This window comes from Gambusia affinis, linkage group LG07, assembly GCF_019740435.1.
Source record: "Gambusia affinis linkage group LG07, SWU_Gaff_1.0, whole genome shotgun sequence".
NCBI lineage: Eukaryota > Metazoa > Chordata > Actinopteri > Cyprinodontiformes > Poeciliidae > Gambusia > Gambusia affinis.
Window position 1 is genome coordinate 11656259 of NC_057874.1, and position 15698 is coordinate 11671956.

Sequence of the window (15698 nt, forward strand, 5' to 3'; positions counted from 1 at the left end):
CAAATCAACATTACTTTCTGTTGCTCCATCAGGGTTCTCCAGGTTCTGGAGGGTCAGGTGTTCTTGGACCTAAAGGAGAGCCAGGAGATCGAGTAAGTTTATTATAATACAGTCTTCACAATAGAATTCCTTATTTGCGAAACAATCTTTTGAGCCATGTTCACTAAAACTCCTCCAGTTTGGTGTGGATTAAACATGTAATCTTTCCTCAGGGATCTGCAGGTCTTAATGGACGACCAGGAGCCAAGGTCTGTGTCCTGCAGTGGCCATTATTGGCTTTTTCTTCAAATTTTCAGCAGCTTAATTGTGAAATTGATTTTTTTCCACTGTTATTTAGGGAGACCCAGGAGAAGCAGGCGAGAGGGGAGAGAATGGACGCCCAGGAATCCCAGGAAAACCCGGCTTGCCTGGAAAACAGGTCCGTATTGAAGGAAAATTCATTCTTAAAAGCAAAATAAAAAGAGCTTCAGACAACATTTAAAAACAGTCAGACATGGAGGACTCAGTGCAGGAAGACCCAACGCTGGGATTCAAACCCAGAACCTTCTAGTTGTAAGACAGCAGTGCTACAAACGGTGCCTCAAGAGTTTGTGTAATAATTAAACAAAAGAGTAAAAAATAGCAATGTTTCCCATACAGTAATGATATTTTTAGATGCATTTAAATCCATAAATAAAGTCTCTCCACATGTTTAATGTATTGCAATGTTAATAACGTACTTGGTAAGTATCTCGATTTTTAACATTCACAGTTTAAAAGTGCTGCTTTTAAACTGTGAATGTTGATGTGCTGCAGACCATCAGATTTATTGCTGATTTATTGATTTATCTATTAATAAATAAATAAATATTTATTTACTGATCTTAATCAATAAATTAATAGATTTATTGATGTATTACAAATGATGTCACTCACCTACTTGAGAGTGATTATGCACATCCCCAATCTCCCACTGAAATGACCTGACGTCCAAAAATCCCAGAGTGGAGAGCATCTGCCCTGCTGACGCTGTGGAGCTTTTTTTAAATTTTTTTTTTTAAAGTGAGGTTGTAGATTTATGCCTGAGGCTTTTGCCCTAGAAGATGCAGTTGCCTTAATGCCCCGTCGTTCTAGTCTCTTGTATGAAACTGCAATTTGCTCTAATGGAGCCAAATCGGCCATTCAGATACGATGACCGTCACAGAATTTATCACATTATGTTGCATATATATATTAGTGTAACCGTTGTTCTCTGATGACCTTTGACTTCAGTCACTCGTCTGTTGATTGAATTTACATCTGAGTTTATATCAGCTTGAACATGCTGGGAATCGTGTTACAATTAATAATGACAATAATCTGTCCAGCAGTCCAGACGGGCTAATCTTTCAGAACTAAAAGCTGTTTCAGTTCTGCTGTTTGTGTGATCTCTACCAGACAAAAATATTTTAAGAACAGATATTATTTGCTTTTTTCATCAACTTTTTTTCAGCGTATACTCATTTGGCTTAATCAAAATCAGCCCCCCCCCCCAAAAAAAGAAGTTTTTTTAATCTCAGTTGGTTTTAGTTTCATACTTTTCGGTAACTCTCTTTTTGGGGTGGTTTTGGTTAAACGCTGCATCCTCCACTTTATTCAATTCACTGGTTTTTGTTGTTAGTCTTTTTCTACCAGTGCTGTAGCACTTTGTCTTACTCTTTTATAGTCGATACATTTCACAGCATAATCGCTGTGATGCTAAGCTCTTCCCTCTCATTTCTAACATGCATCCCTTTCTAATGATGGCAGTTGAGAGGTAAAGAAAAAAGCCTATTTTTTGGTGTAAAACTCCCATTGCATGTTACCTGCCACTTTATTATTTTATTTGACTGTTTCTAAATTCTAGGGAGAAAAAGGTGATAAAGGTGACGAAGGCACACCTGTAAGTAGCTCTGGTTTTGTTTTATGTGTCATTTCACATGAACTTTAGTTGAGTGTCCCTTGCACCTAATCATCGTTCTGACTTGATGATTAAGTGCCAAATGTGATCATGAGAATTTCGTCTTTTTCTCCTGTAGGGAGAATCTGGACTTCCAGGAAAACAAGGAGAAAGAGGTTTGCGGGTAGGAGATTTTCTTCCGGTTAATTTGCCCCATTAAGATGTTTAAAGCTGCCACCTTACATCGAGTCCAGGTAACAGTAACATCGTTACTGAATGCTCGTTCAGGGACTGCCGGGTCAGCCGGGGCGGCCAGGAGAGAAAGGAGACACGGGAGATCCGGGAGAGCAGGGGAGAAATGTGAGAGACTCTTTTATGTTTAATTGTACGGACAGCTTTTCAATGTGCTCTTGTGCTATTCCGTACATATATATACATAAGAGAGGAAACCGCCAGGAAGGTTGTCTGCTCAGTGCCTTTATTGATCTGGGTTTGATTACAGGGCAGCCCTGGACCCGCTGGACCGAGAGGAGAGAAAGGAGAGCTAGTATGCTGTCTTCTTTAATATTGAAACCGACTCATGTATCCTCAGATGTGAACTCAGCAGATTTACAACAGCTTTGTTCTCTTTAAGGGACCTCAAGGGCCTGCAGGGCCACCGGGGAAAGTGGTGAGTGTCTGACTTGGCATTTTTTTCTGTTTGGACAAAAACACAGATACGCTGAAAAGGCCGAGCTTAAAGCGATACCTCACATTTGTCTGTCAACAGGCTGACATCCAGGGTCAGCTGAAAGGAGAGCGAGGGGAGAAGGTTTGTGTTCTTACTGTGTTCTGTTTTCAGTGCATAAGGAAAATAATGCAGGAATGTTTTGTTTTGAAATTGCAGGCTTTGACCCAGAGCTTTCCAAATGTACAAGCACCCCACAACATGAAAGTCATAGCAAGACATGTCAATGTGTTTCTATGTGATTGAACAACATAAAGTAGAGGAAAGTTGTGAAATTAAAGGAAATAAACTAATAGATTTTTCTTTAAAAAAAAAAAGGAAAAACCCAAGTGTGGTCTGCATTTCTGTCAGTTCCCTTTACTTTGGTACCACTAAATAAAATCCATTGCAACCAAAAGTCACAAAAACGATATGGCACAACTGAAAACCTTCCAGCTCCATCTAAACTAACAGGTTTGGCAAGGAGAGCATTAATCATCAGGGAGCTGAACATGACTGCATGCCACACTTTAGAGATTTTTATTCATGAAACATTTTGAAATGAGCGTTGTGTTCCCTCCACTTCATAATCATGCACTGCATATGCTGGCCTATCATACAAAATCTCAATAAACTGCATTAATGTTTGTGACTTCAACTATTACAATTCATTTGTTTGTTTTGAAAACAGTAGTAGTACTCACTAGATGTCTTACATTAATGTAACCCCAGGGTGACGCCGGTGACCCCGGAGAGCATGGCAGCAAAGGTCAGAAAGGGGAAGCAGGGACTCCTGGAGCTTCAGGCCTGCGAGTGAGTTTGGTGTTTTAAATGGTCTAATGGCTGCTGATATTCCACTCTGCTCTAAATGCACCACATGCACATCCACTCCTTTCTGTGTGGATTTGCTGTGCATGACTGATCATCGTCTGTGACTTCTTTTGTTTATGAAGGGTCCGGAGGGACCCAGGGGGCCGGCAGGGATAAAAGTGAGTTTGTTCTGTGCTTCAGCCATCATAACTAGTAGAAATGTTCATCTCATTTTCAAATATAATGCAATAAATTCTGCTATGAATGTTTGCAGGGTGACACAGGAGAAAGGGGATCGCCCGGAGAGAAGGTTTGCCATCGATAAGTGTGACACTGCTTGGTTTAATCAACAAAAGAATCCAACAATTATTCACTTTTTTTTTTTTTCCAAATCAGAACGCCTTGTTATTTCTTTCTTTATGTACCACTACAGAAAACACTGTGTGGTACTTCTGACTGTTTCTCTTCTTGTGACAGGGAGACAGAGGAGCATCTGGCTTAGATGGGCGTCCTGGTCTGGATGGTAAACCAGGCTCTCCAGGACCACCCGGATCCAGGGTAACGCAGTTCCTCACATATTTCACCAACTTTCACTTCATTGAAGTGAAAGTTGCTATATTACAGTTGATACCAGGTATTTTCATACAGTGTACCACAAATGCAGTTACCATTATTTCTTACTGTGTGACATTAAAGCAGACTAAACTTTTCCTGTTTAGGTGAGTCAGGGTTGGCATGAAACGTGCTATTTGCTAAAAGCCAAAAATAACCTTAGAAATCTTTTTAGAGAATATTTTATTGCTTTCTTCAAAGACAGAACTTTATGTAATATTAGTTTTCCAGTTGATGATGTCATGGCTGTGTAAAATTGCCATGGGTAAATCAACAGCATTTGAGTTGAATGGATTTATTTTGAGGCAACACCTTAAACACAGTGTGATATAACAACCAACAAAAAAAAATCAACCAAGATGTCAGGAAGAGAATGTTAGACCGGCTAAAGTCGGGTTCATCCTGTGAACAGATGTACACTTAAATATAAACATAATTTTAATATTTACTAATTTTACCTTTCAGATCCAAGGTGAGTTTTTAGCTGAAATTTGCTAAATGACCGTACAATAGAAGAAAAAGACTTTGTAAAGTCGCTGGCTGAAGCCAGTAGGAATGCATCACAGTGAGTCCTGTTCTGGACTGAAAGACCAATCAGTGAAGCAGAAGACATTATTCCAAAAGCAAAATAAAATGCGACAGTATAATTTGTAAATGCACACAAGAACAAATACCTTAACTTCCCAAGACATGTTCTATGGTTAGGAGTTGAAGTTGAGTGTTTGGTCATCATGAGCATTGTTTCATTTAGATGAGGATTAGGTAAGACGGTAAGTGTGAGAACGCCATCTCCCATGTGGCAGCATCGTTTTATTAGCATGTTTTACTGCAGGAAGGAACAGTGGGCTTCACAAAATAGATACAATGAGAAACTCCTGGGTGAATATTGAAGCAACATCTCAAGACATCAGCCTGAAAGTAAATTTTTTTATGGATATCCATAAAGGACAACGACCCCAATAATGCTGCCAAATTAGTCCCAAATTAGTTTTAATGTCAATATTTCACAGTGGGACACAACCCTAATCTACTTCCTGTAGAAAAGAGCTGAAAAAGTGTGTGAGCAAGTCGGTCTATAAACCTGACTCAGTTAAGCTAGCTTTGTTGGGAGGAATGGGCCAAGATGGTGGAAGGAAATAGAAAACGTTTGACCCAAGCCATACAGTTTAGAGGAAAATCTACCCAGTACTAAGAAAATGTGTGTAAGCTTCTGAATTTAAATTAAGTATATATTAAAAAAAATCACTTAATTGAGGTATTTAGAAAATAGAGTATTTTAATATCTGTCTCCACTACAGGGTGATCCTGGGAAGCAAGGCGATGCTGGAAGAGACGTAAGCTCCCCTTTTCTATTCAAAATTAAATTTCTTATTACTAAAAAAAGAAATACAGGTATTTTTTTTCTGGTAGTTTTGTTAGCGTACATTCCCTGCTTGTTCCATTGGAGTCTAATTGTCTGTGAACTTGAGGCGTTCATACAGCAGATGGCGCTGTGTAGATGTTGAAATTCCTGCTTTGTTCCTGTGGCTCATTGCATAAGCTAACAGTGGAGAATCATGTCTCCAGGCCAGGCCAGTTACACCGGAGACCGTTACGTAATATTGACAGTAATAATGGTTCTGAACGGCTTCAAGAATTTGGTTTAATAAAACTGATTCCTGCTTTTATGGGTGGACACACTGTACCTCTGCAGCTGCTGATGTATGCAATGATCAAACTCTGTGCATTTTTGATGTGGTTCTCAATTTGATCTGTTCTTGTAGGGATTACCAGGATTAAGAGGAGAGCAAGGTACCCCTGGTCCTGTTGGTCCTCCAGGAAATCCAGGAATACCCGTCAGTACTCATCATCTTACTCACATGTTTGTTTCATATTATGTCTCTAAACTACTCTGTCATAACTTAGTCGTTTTATGATGTAGGGTAAAGCAGGTGAAGATGGAAAACCTGGTCCTGTGGGCAAAATGGTAACTCTTCATATTCTGGAAGTATTACCAGCTTTTGATTTACTCAGATGAGATGCATTTGGGCTTTTGGTTAGCAATGTGATATTGATTCTGTGTATTGAGAGTGAAAATATTGTGAATTATGTGCATACCTTTCCCTTCCTGTTGTCCTCTCACTAATGGGCTTGATGTGCTGATCCATTTCTCTGTGGAGGATCAAAAGCTGTGCAGATATGTATTATAAAGTCAGCTGCATAATGGCTGCCTTTAGTGAGCCACTGGAACAGCAGAGCTGAGAGCCCCAGGAGCGGACTGGCCATAATTCAGAATGTAATGCATTTCTTTGTACACAGGGCGAGGATGGAGTGCCAGGTGAAGACGGGAGAAAGGTCTGTGGCTGTTTATGAATTTATATCATCTGACACCAGGAGGTTAAAATGTATGAGTACATGATTACGCACGAGTGTTTACCATTGCAGCTCAGTGGAAGACATTTAGGCTAATCTAGCAACACGATATTGCAAAGCATCTTATCAGCTATAAAAATATGTTTGGATTTTAGGTATTTGATTGTGTTTGTTCAACACTTTTAAGTCAGTTAAACTAAAACAAGCAAATAGACTGCATTTCAAAAAGATTCAGACCTTAAACTTTTTTCAAAATCAAATTTGTTGTTAAAATGTGTGATATGTGCAGGACATACAGAGGATTGAGATTACTCTACGCACATTCATGGTCCAGTGAGCATCTAAATAAACATCCATCCATTTTCTGTTCACCCTTTGTCCCTAATGGGGTCAGGAGGGTTGCTGGTTTCTATCTCCAGCTACGTTTCGGGCGAGAGGCGGGGTTCACCCTGGACAGGTCGCCAGTCTGTCGCAATCTAAACATTAAACATTAAATTAATCATAACACATAACACTAAACTAATTTACAAAAATTAAATGGACTAAAGTGTGTGCATAAGGGTGCTCAAAGGTTTTTCTTTTTAGCACACTCCATCCACTAAAAAAGAAAAAAAAAAGTCAAATTGGGATTGATTTGATAGATAAACAGAAAATACTGCGTCATTTTGAAGGGGGTTGAAAATGATGAATGTTTATCAAAGTTATTTACAAAAAATAACCTGAAAAGCGTGATGTGAATGCATTTGGTCTGCTTTTAGAAGCCATCACAGCTGACAGCTTGGAATAGGTCTTCTGGCAGGATTAGACCAAAATTGTATTTTGTGCACACATAAAAAAACACAAAACACAAGGTGTTTCAAACTACTGAATGCCCTCGTCAGCATGTCAGTTGGATCTGCAAACACTTGTTGCATTTATCCACACTCCTTTGATTCTGGTGAGTTAGAAAAGGTGTGCATCTAAACGTTACAGGATGATCTTGAAGAATAGACCTGGGCACATCTGCAGTGCGTCTCCTGCAAATGCCAAACATGGTGGTGAGATCTTTGTTGGTGGGCTGCTTTCCTGGTGTGGTGGTTCACTTCCCAGCCAGAGAGTAGCCCTGAACATAGCCAGAGGTTAAATGGACGAGTTTAGATAAAAACAAATACATGTCATAATGGAACCGTCAGAATTCAAACCCACATCTCATTAAGAATCTCTGGAAAAACTTGAACATTTCCGTTTCCAGAAACTCTCCTTCAAATCTGACTGGCTGAGATTGAAATATTTTGCAAGAAGGAAAAAGGCAAAACATCCAGTGTTCATATATGGAAATCTGGAAGAGACATAACCCAAAAGACCTGCAGCTTTAACTGTAGCAAAATGCGATTCTATAAAGTATTGACTGAGGGGGGCTGAATACAAATGCGTGCCACATCATTCAGAATTTTATTTGTGGAGAAAATTGAAAAGCATGCATTGTTGTTCTTCCAGGTAACAATTACCCATTATTCTGCGAAGAAAATCCCATTAGGATGCTTTATGGTTTGTTGATGTAAGGTGGCAAAATGTGAATATATTCCAGACCTATAAATATGTCAGGAAGATAATGTAAGTGCATGCTAATTGTTGCAGCTTGTGTTTACGCTCAAATTCTCATGGGGTTTGACTCTTCTGTTTCTAATCTGCAGGGTGACAAAGGAGACGCAGGAGCAGCTGGAAGAGATGTCAGTTTGGTTCAACCTTTTTCCATTTTTCCCCTCCTACTTCCTGTTTGGATTATTTCGCTCACCAGCTCTCTTTTATATTCGTCTGTTTCTCTCTCCAGTGGCTCGCTTCTCAGGCGTAGTTTGCTCTGACCCTGACATCACACACTCGCCCTCTGCTAAATCAATAGGCTCCTTAGACCCAGCCGTATAGATTCACTATCTTCTGATGATGAAGCTTAGCCTTTAAGGGGGGAGCCACTTCAGAGAGGAATCCAGAGGGGCGCCAAATGTCACGCTGCTGTTTTCATGTGCAAATTCATATTAATTATCTCTTGAACATCAGCGGAGGGGTGGCAGCAGCCACCTGCTTTGATTTTATAGTTCAACTGAGTAGGAAGTCACCAAGAGTACGTAGAATGAATCACAGTTTAAAGTTCACAAGTTTTTTTTTTCTTTTTTTTTCTTTTTTCAGGGCCGTGATGGGCAGAAAGGGGACCGTGGTCCTGCTGGGCCCTCTGGCCCCTCTGGACCACAGGGGCCTGTTGGGTTACCTGGGCAGGTAAGTCTCATGAAGAAAACAGAAAATTAGTAGGAAGAAAGTGGCATTTTGAATAATCTCTGATTTGTTTCAGGTTGTATATGTAAAAGGTGTTGAGGCTGCACCCATCCCAGGTCCACAGGGGCCTCCAGGAACGCCGGTGAGTTCAGGGTTTTAAAATTGCTGAAAGGCAAATTACTTCTCATCCTGAACTTCATCAAAGTTTCATTATTTTAGGTCTGTAAACTAGAAACTGTAACAATGCGAATCATGCAGTTTAACTGGAAAATACTTCCTCCTACCTCGTTGTGAACACCCATTCCAAGAACTTTCTATAATTTCAATTTATACACAAAAATGACTGTTGCTTAACATCCTGAACTTATCTAAAAGTTATGACCTAACTAGTTTATGCTCATTTCTTTCAGTATTTAAATAAATAAATAAAATTCATTTTTAAAAACATATCATGTGTACATATATGTATTGATCATGTGATGCAACATTTCATTTATGCCTGTCTCAGTGGAATAACTTATCTTCAGTGTCTTGATATTCTCGTTTCCATTCCTCTGTTTTCCAGGGTGTGCCTGGAATTCCAGGAGCGGTGGGAGCCAGAGTAAGAGGCAACAGCTTTCGCCTTTTGTTGTCAATTAATAAATGTACTGTCTGGTTTCATGACCTCCGCTGTTTTTTTCCAGGGTGAGCGAGGTCCTGCTGGTCCTAAAGGAGATGCTGTAAGTCACAATTGATGCTGACGTCCTAAAGGATTAAAATCAAGGTTTCATCATTGTTGTGTTGAGCTCTGCATGCCTTGTTTATGCTTAGGGAGACCCGGGAGAGGATGGGGCTCCTGGTAAACCCGGGACAGCAGTGGTATGATGACAGGCGATGTCATGATTTCCTTTCTTTGTTTGTATTTATATATTTATGCTTCTATTATTAATGCGGTGTCTGTGCTCTCTGAAAAGGATGTACAAAAAGCCCTGTCCGGCCTCGGGATACCGGTACGTGGTCTGTCTCTGCTTATTATGTTTCATTTAAGAGACTGTTGTTTTAGAGATAAAGAACTCAAGCTATGTCAAAGAGATAAAAGTAAGCAAATTCAGAAAAAAGGATTTTTTTTCCCCCATGTAGTTTGGGGGGGAAAGTCAATTTATGCCATAAAGGACGGTCCGTCATCTGGTCAGAATACTACCAGAACATTTAGAAGTGTGTGGTTTAAGGTATTAGTGCAGGGGTTAAGGGTGAGGTGGAGACTATGCCAATAACTGAGCCTAGAATTTTGACTTTTTGTAGGTTACAGAAAATCAAAATAAACTCAGTTTTTATATATTTTGGCCAAAGAACAACTCAAATGCCTCTTCAAAAGGCCAGAATTAATGGCTTTAGTTAATGTATGTAAAATATACATGCAAATGTCTGATCAGTACTGTTTTAGGAATATGTAACAAAACACATTCAGGATCATCCGTTTAATTTTTACTAATACCTCAAACTCTATTTAGCCTCGCTCTTCAAGCAGGCTGCCAAATCCAAATGATCCCCTCATCTGATATTCCCAACACTTCTGAAATGTCTGAGAGCTTACTCCCCAACATCTCTTAAAATTATAATGAGGCCTTTCATTTCTGCAGCCAGCATCAGAATGTGGCATGTAGAGGAGTCAAATGCATTTCTGAAGCTGTGGACATGAATTTGTTCTGACCTCCCTTTACCAGAGGTCAGAAGCATTTCACAGGGACTCACTGCTGCCACTGTAACACTCCTGCATTTATCTGATTCCTTCCCTGCGTACAGGTGTCGGATCTGAAGGTGCTTGTGGATATGAAGGACACAGTGGTGTCTACTCCTGCGCAAAAGGGTGACAAAGGAGACAGAGGGGAGCCTGGGTTGAGAGGACCATCTGGAGCAGATGTGAGCGTGACTAAGACTCACTCTGTTACTCGGGCGCTTCATCTGATGTTTTATCACTTTCTTTGCAATATTAGGACTGTTGATGGTAAATTTTTCAAGTGTACACCAAGATGAGTACCACGCCTGAGAGGCATCTAAACAAGGATCTTTGATATCTGCCTTGTTGCGCATGTGTTTATGGAAGTTTCTTTTTATGAGGCTGTTACGTAGGGAGGAGAGTGTAAGTTTAATTACAGCAACTATTTAATCACCTTTATTATCTGCCAGTGGTGCCATTTAAAACCTTGTATCCTTGGATTTATTGCACATGTTCTGAAAAGTGTTTGGCAATGCTGTTTCTAATGTTTCTATTGTATAAGCACACATTTTTTTTATTTATAACTCTCTGATGAGCATACAGAAATAATGAGGAGTTAAGTGATTTGCACACAAACAGCTGGTAGTACAGATGTTTTTTTTTAAAGGTTTTATTGGCTCTAGTGGCCTTTATTTGATAGTTAATTGACAGGAAAGTGGGTAATGACAGAAGGGGGAAGACATGCGGCAAAGGTCGCCAGACTGGGAATCGAACCTGCGACAGCCGCGCCGAGGACTAAGGCCTCCTTATGTGGGTTGTGCTTAACCCCTGCGCCACCACAGCACATCCCAGTACCGATGTTTTTCATGTGAATCTATGATTTTATTTATTGAAGAGAACCAAACAGCTTCTTGTTTTGTCTGCACAACAAAGAGCAAGTGAATCAGACGGATTCTGATTTGACCCGAGTTGACTCAACAAGAAGCTGTGTGCCGTCAGTGAATTGCAATCTCCTGATTAGCTGCAAGCTGCTTTGTTTGTCACTTTCTGTTAATTAGAGTTACTACTGGTAAAGTGCTGCGGTCATTACTGAAACGAGGGGCTGCAGAACCGGGCACTGGAGCGGTCAATAATTATAAAATCTGATTAAGGGGTGTTACAATCTATCTCACCAGAACAAAACAATGCATGATGTTAAATTTTCTGGCACAGGGCAAGATTTTTGGAATATTCTTTTGAAAACTATGAATCCAATTTGTTCACACATGTGGAGTAAAGGTTGCACAAATCCCAAACTGTGTTTTATGAAACCATAATTAGCTTAGGATAATCCAGTACAGGTTAAACTAATGTGCATGTTGTTGTTTTTATGCCTGGTTGGTTCCCAGGTGGTTGTTCTAGCTCCCTTTTAGTGTTTTTGCATGCAGAATAATGGCTCCATGAATCTCAAACTGTGTTTAAAAAATGTCTTTAAAAATGTCTGCTCAGTGTAGAACCTTTTAGTTCAGAGTCAATTAGTATGAAAGTTATTCATCAGTGTGAAACCGGCCACCACTGGACTCTGGACTCACTGCAATGTGTCCTCTTCTCTGGAATGACAACATGTGCTGCCAAAAATATGAGAATTGCTTAGGGATTTCCCTCCGAGTTCCTACAAGATTGATGCATAAAGCACGACCCATAAGGACGTAGATGAAGAGTTTGGTTTGGTGTGGAGGAAATGACCTGGTTTACACAGAGCTCTGACCTCAACTTTAGAGAACCTTTGGGTTAAATTAGAGCAGACACTGCAAGCTAGTATCTGCCAACATCAGTACCTGACCTCACAAATACCCTCATAGAAGAATGGTCAAATATTACTATTACTATTTGAAATACTGCTAAAAATGGGGTTTAATTAAAGTACATGTATGTGTTAAGACAAACACCTCAAAACTTTTGGCAATGTATCGTGTCCTGAGGAGTAACAATAAGTACGAAATGAAAAATGAAAACAAATAAAAATGAAGTTATTTGCTTGGATGAATCCTCAAATGTGAATCCGCCTCTGTTCCAGGGCGCTCGAGGTTTTCAAGGAGATAGGGGGCCGAAAGGGGAGCAAGGGGAGCGAGGCCCCACAGGACAAATGGGGCCTCCAGGAAGAGCCACTTTAGAACGAGGACCAGAGGGACCCGCGGGGCCTGCTGGGGAGCCTGGCAAGCCGGGAATACCGGGCGTTCCAGGGAGAGCAGGGGAACTTGGAGAGACTGGGAGGCCAGGAGAAAAGGTAAGGAAGACAAATGGTGCACAAAATGAAGATCTTTTTCATTGACTGAGCAAGCACTGTGAGATCATGTGTGTCTGTGTTTTAGGGAGATCGAGGGGAAAAAGGTGATAAAGGCGACACTGTGAGTAATTATGTCAGACACATGTAGTTAGCTTTTACGGTTTTTACTGTCAGCTGATAATTGCCTCTATTTATCAGGGCCTAATTGGATTAACAGGACCAGCTGGCCCTCCAGGTCAAAAGGTTAAGTCCCTCTACCTGAGAGCTTTTTTTTGTAACTGAAACAGTATTTGTAAGCGTAGGGCAAAAATGTATTTTAAAAGTGCAAATATTCTTGCAGGGAGATTCGATTTTGCCTGGTACTCCTGGGCTTCGAGGCCTTCCTGGAGTGAAGGGAGAGCCTGGTGCTGCAGGACCATTAGGACCCAAAGGAGAGAGAGTACGAAACAAAGAATATAGAATCCCATATCAGTATCTCATGCTCTGTTCTGTGGAATTATTGCGTGTTAAATATATTACAGGGTTTTGTGGGACCTAGAGGTGATAAAGGAGACAGAGGAGATCCTGGAGATAAAGGACGCGAAGGTTCAATGGTGAGAAAACTCTTGGTTTAGGTTACAGCATACAAGCATGATGAAAAAAATACTGTGTGGGTGAAATGATGAATAAGTCTGGTTCTACTGAGAGGTAGATGTAAAGATAATATGATCATGTTTTAAGTTAGCCTTGGAAAGTGCTAATGATCAGCTAGCATGAGCTTTAGCAATGCTAAAGAGCCACTCTGTTCATAAGAGTTGGAGATGGTTGGACCACTTCATCGTTTGGGACAGAGGAAAGAGAACATCAACTTTGAAAACTAACAAACCTCACTTAGATCATTCTTCACATTTGGTTATTGCAATTTCTTGGAAATGTGCTGATTAATTATCCAAACTATTAATTGATGTTAAGTAGGCTTCACGTATAGTTCCCTTAAAAAGTATTAGCCATATTTCTTCTTTTATAACATATTTATGAAATAAAATGTTTTCAAATGATGATTTCTTTTATAAATACTAAAATCCATTCAAACCACCCTGGCCTTGTTTGAAATCACAATTACCAGCTTATTAGATCACAAAGTTCCTGATTAGCCACATGTCCTTTCAGTTTTACTTGCCACATTGTTACCTGATTACTAAATTGCAGAATTAGGAAATTACTTAAGAATAAACTGTCTCACAATATGACGTAAACCAAAATATCTCAAAAGCAACACATCATGCTGCAATCTTAAGAAATTCAAGAACAGATGAGAACCAAGCTGATTGATGAAGAAGCCATATGATATAAAAATAATTGTGTTTACGTAGCATGACCTCAAACAGGCTTAGCAACTCTCCAGTATATCTGAATTAAATTGATTCTGTAAGGAAGAGTGGGTCCAAATGCCTCTACAGAAATGTAAAAGACCTATTTCCATTGAGCAGAAGTATTTAATGTGGTTGTTGCTGCCATTTATGCCACAACCAAATATTACGTTGATGGGCTAATTGCTTCCTCTAATAAACAAACATTTTGAAACATTTTAAGTGTGGACATAAAAGTTCTTGTTTTATATTGACGTTCTTTAATATAGATCTTGGTGATAAAATGCCTTTAGGATGTATGCAAACAGCAAGTTGTAAATAACATTCGTTGCCACTTTGAACTAATCAAAAGCCGTTTAGGCTGCTACATAAAAATACAGCTGTTTTAGAAATGCTATAAAAAAAGGATAAGATGCTTTTTGTCTATTTCAGGTAAATCTAAGCTTTATTTTAAGAGGCACATTTTTCCCTAGTCAGGGTTGATTGCATTTTGTATACATGTTGCAAAGTCATACATGTTAACAAAAGGTGGAGATTGTTCATATTAAAAATGGCAGAAAAATGCTGACCTTATTTCACAAAAGAGGATAATCTTTCATTTCACACATACATTCATATTTGCTGTGTATGCTTAAACATTCTGTGAACATAAGGTATTGTTTTCACAATTTTATCAATAAGTGGTGTGTAATTCCAGGGTGTGCCAGGGGAACCTGGAAAACCTGGACAGGATGGGAAACCAGTAAGTGGAGGACATAATGTGGAGTTCTGAATTTAACAATTGTGTAATTATAGCACGTATAGCTTGATGAAGTGGTAGCTTGAATAAGCATGGAGATTCAAACTGTGAACTGGCAAGTATTATTTTTGTTTATAGAAGTCAACATATGTTACAACAGATTTATTTTTGGTACTTTAATCAAAAGCACACATATTTTTGAAAATATAGTCCAGATAATGTCAATGCAGCTTTTTTTTTTTTTTTTTTTTTACTCTAAAGATGCTTTTTTATGCTCAAAACTAAAAGTCAAACTCAGTGTTTCACTATTGCTTGTTTTGTTGTGAATAAAATGGAGGAGAGCTGCAGACATTAAGCACCTCCTCTCAATTTTTATTTTCCTTCTCGACATGTTGGAGCAGGGCTCTACGGGGCCTCCTGGTCCTCAAGGCCAACCAGTGAGTAACCCATTAGCTAGTCTGCTTTTAGACCTGACCTGCAGACTAAAACTACTGGGTTGGCTGCAAGCTCAAATCAAACAGAGCTCTGTTTTTCCCCTCCCTTGCGCCGATGCTTCATTGATCCCGTTGCAGCTGTGCACCTAACACCCAACTCTCTAACCATCTCTCCTGTCTCTGTTCATTTTCTTTTCTGTCTGTCTTCTTTTTTCAACACCTTCCTCCACCAAACTGTCTCCCCATACCCCTCCTGCCATTTCCTTTTTTTTTTTCTTTGTCTTTCCTCCTCTCCAGGGCTTTCCTGGGTTCCCAGGAGTTCTAGGCAGACCGGTAGGTTTTCTGCTGCTGGCTGGCATGCTTTAAGCTCTGCAGGAGGGAGGGAGAGAGGGATGTGTCACTGTGCCATCAGACACAAGTGGGTATGGACCAAAGTCACTGATATGCCTGAGGGCTATAGATTAAACAGCAAGGAGCATGAAAAGCGGCAACAAATGGAAGAACAGCCTATCATCATGATGCCGGCACTGTAATGTAACTCCTAGGCAAACTGAGCTGCTTTAATCTTAATTCATATGAATTTTAAACCA

The 15698-nt window shown here is 39.8% G+C and overlaps 1 protein-coding gene across 1 annotated transcript in view; it reads left to right on the top strand.

The window, feature by feature from the left end:
- The window catches only part of col7a1 (collagen, type VII, alpha 1), a 68117-nt gene that overhangs the window by 24565 nt on the left and 27854 nt on the right, over window positions 1–15698 (top strand). The window contains exons 49-80 of the mRNA XM_044121879.1: window positions 33–92; window positions 213–248; window positions 338–418; window positions 1865–1900; window positions 2037–2081; window positions 2186–2257; window positions 2400–2444; window positions 2532–2567; window positions 2667–2708; window positions 3336–3416; window positions 3557–3592; window positions 3688–3723; window positions 3891–3971; window positions 5324–5359; window positions 5789–5860; window positions 5947–5991; window positions 6324–6359; window positions 8051–8086; window positions 8541–8627; window positions 8701–8766; window positions 9190–9225; window positions 9308–9343; window positions 9435–9482; window positions 9578–9613; window positions 10407–10523; window positions 12377–12586; window positions 12672–12707; window positions 12785–12829; window positions 12927–13025; window positions 13108–13179; window positions 14633–14677; window positions 15406–15441. Of these exons, the coding sequence (XP_043977814.1) occupies window positions 33–92; window positions 213–248; window positions 338–418; window positions 1865–1900; window positions 2037–2081; window positions 2186–2257; window positions 2400–2444; window positions 2532–2567; window positions 2667–2708; window positions 3336–3416; window positions 3557–3592; window positions 3688–3723; window positions 3891–3971; window positions 5324–5359; window positions 5789–5860; window positions 5947–5991; window positions 6324–6359; window positions 8051–8086; window positions 8541–8627; window positions 8701–8766; window positions 9190–9225; window positions 9308–9343; window positions 9435–9482; window positions 9578–9613; window positions 10407–10523; window positions 12377–12586; window positions 12672–12707; window positions 12785–12829; window positions 12927–13025; window positions 13108–13179; window positions 14633–14677; window positions 15406–15441 (1881 nt within the window). The remainder of the gene's footprint in view (window positions 1–32; window positions 93–212; window positions 249–337; window positions 419–1864; window positions 1901–2036; window positions 2082–2185; window positions 2258–2399; window positions 2445–2531; window positions 2568–2666; window positions 2709–3335; window positions 3417–3556; window positions 3593–3687; window positions 3724–3890; window positions 3972–5323; window positions 5360–5788; window positions 5861–5946; window positions 5992–6323; window positions 6360–8050; window positions 8087–8540; window positions 8628–8700; window positions 8767–9189; window positions 9226–9307; window positions 9344–9434; window positions 9483–9577; window positions 9614–10406; window positions 10524–12376; window positions 12587–12671; window positions 12708–12784; window positions 12830–12926; window positions 13026–13107; window positions 13180–14632; window positions 14678–15405; window positions 15442–15698) is intronic.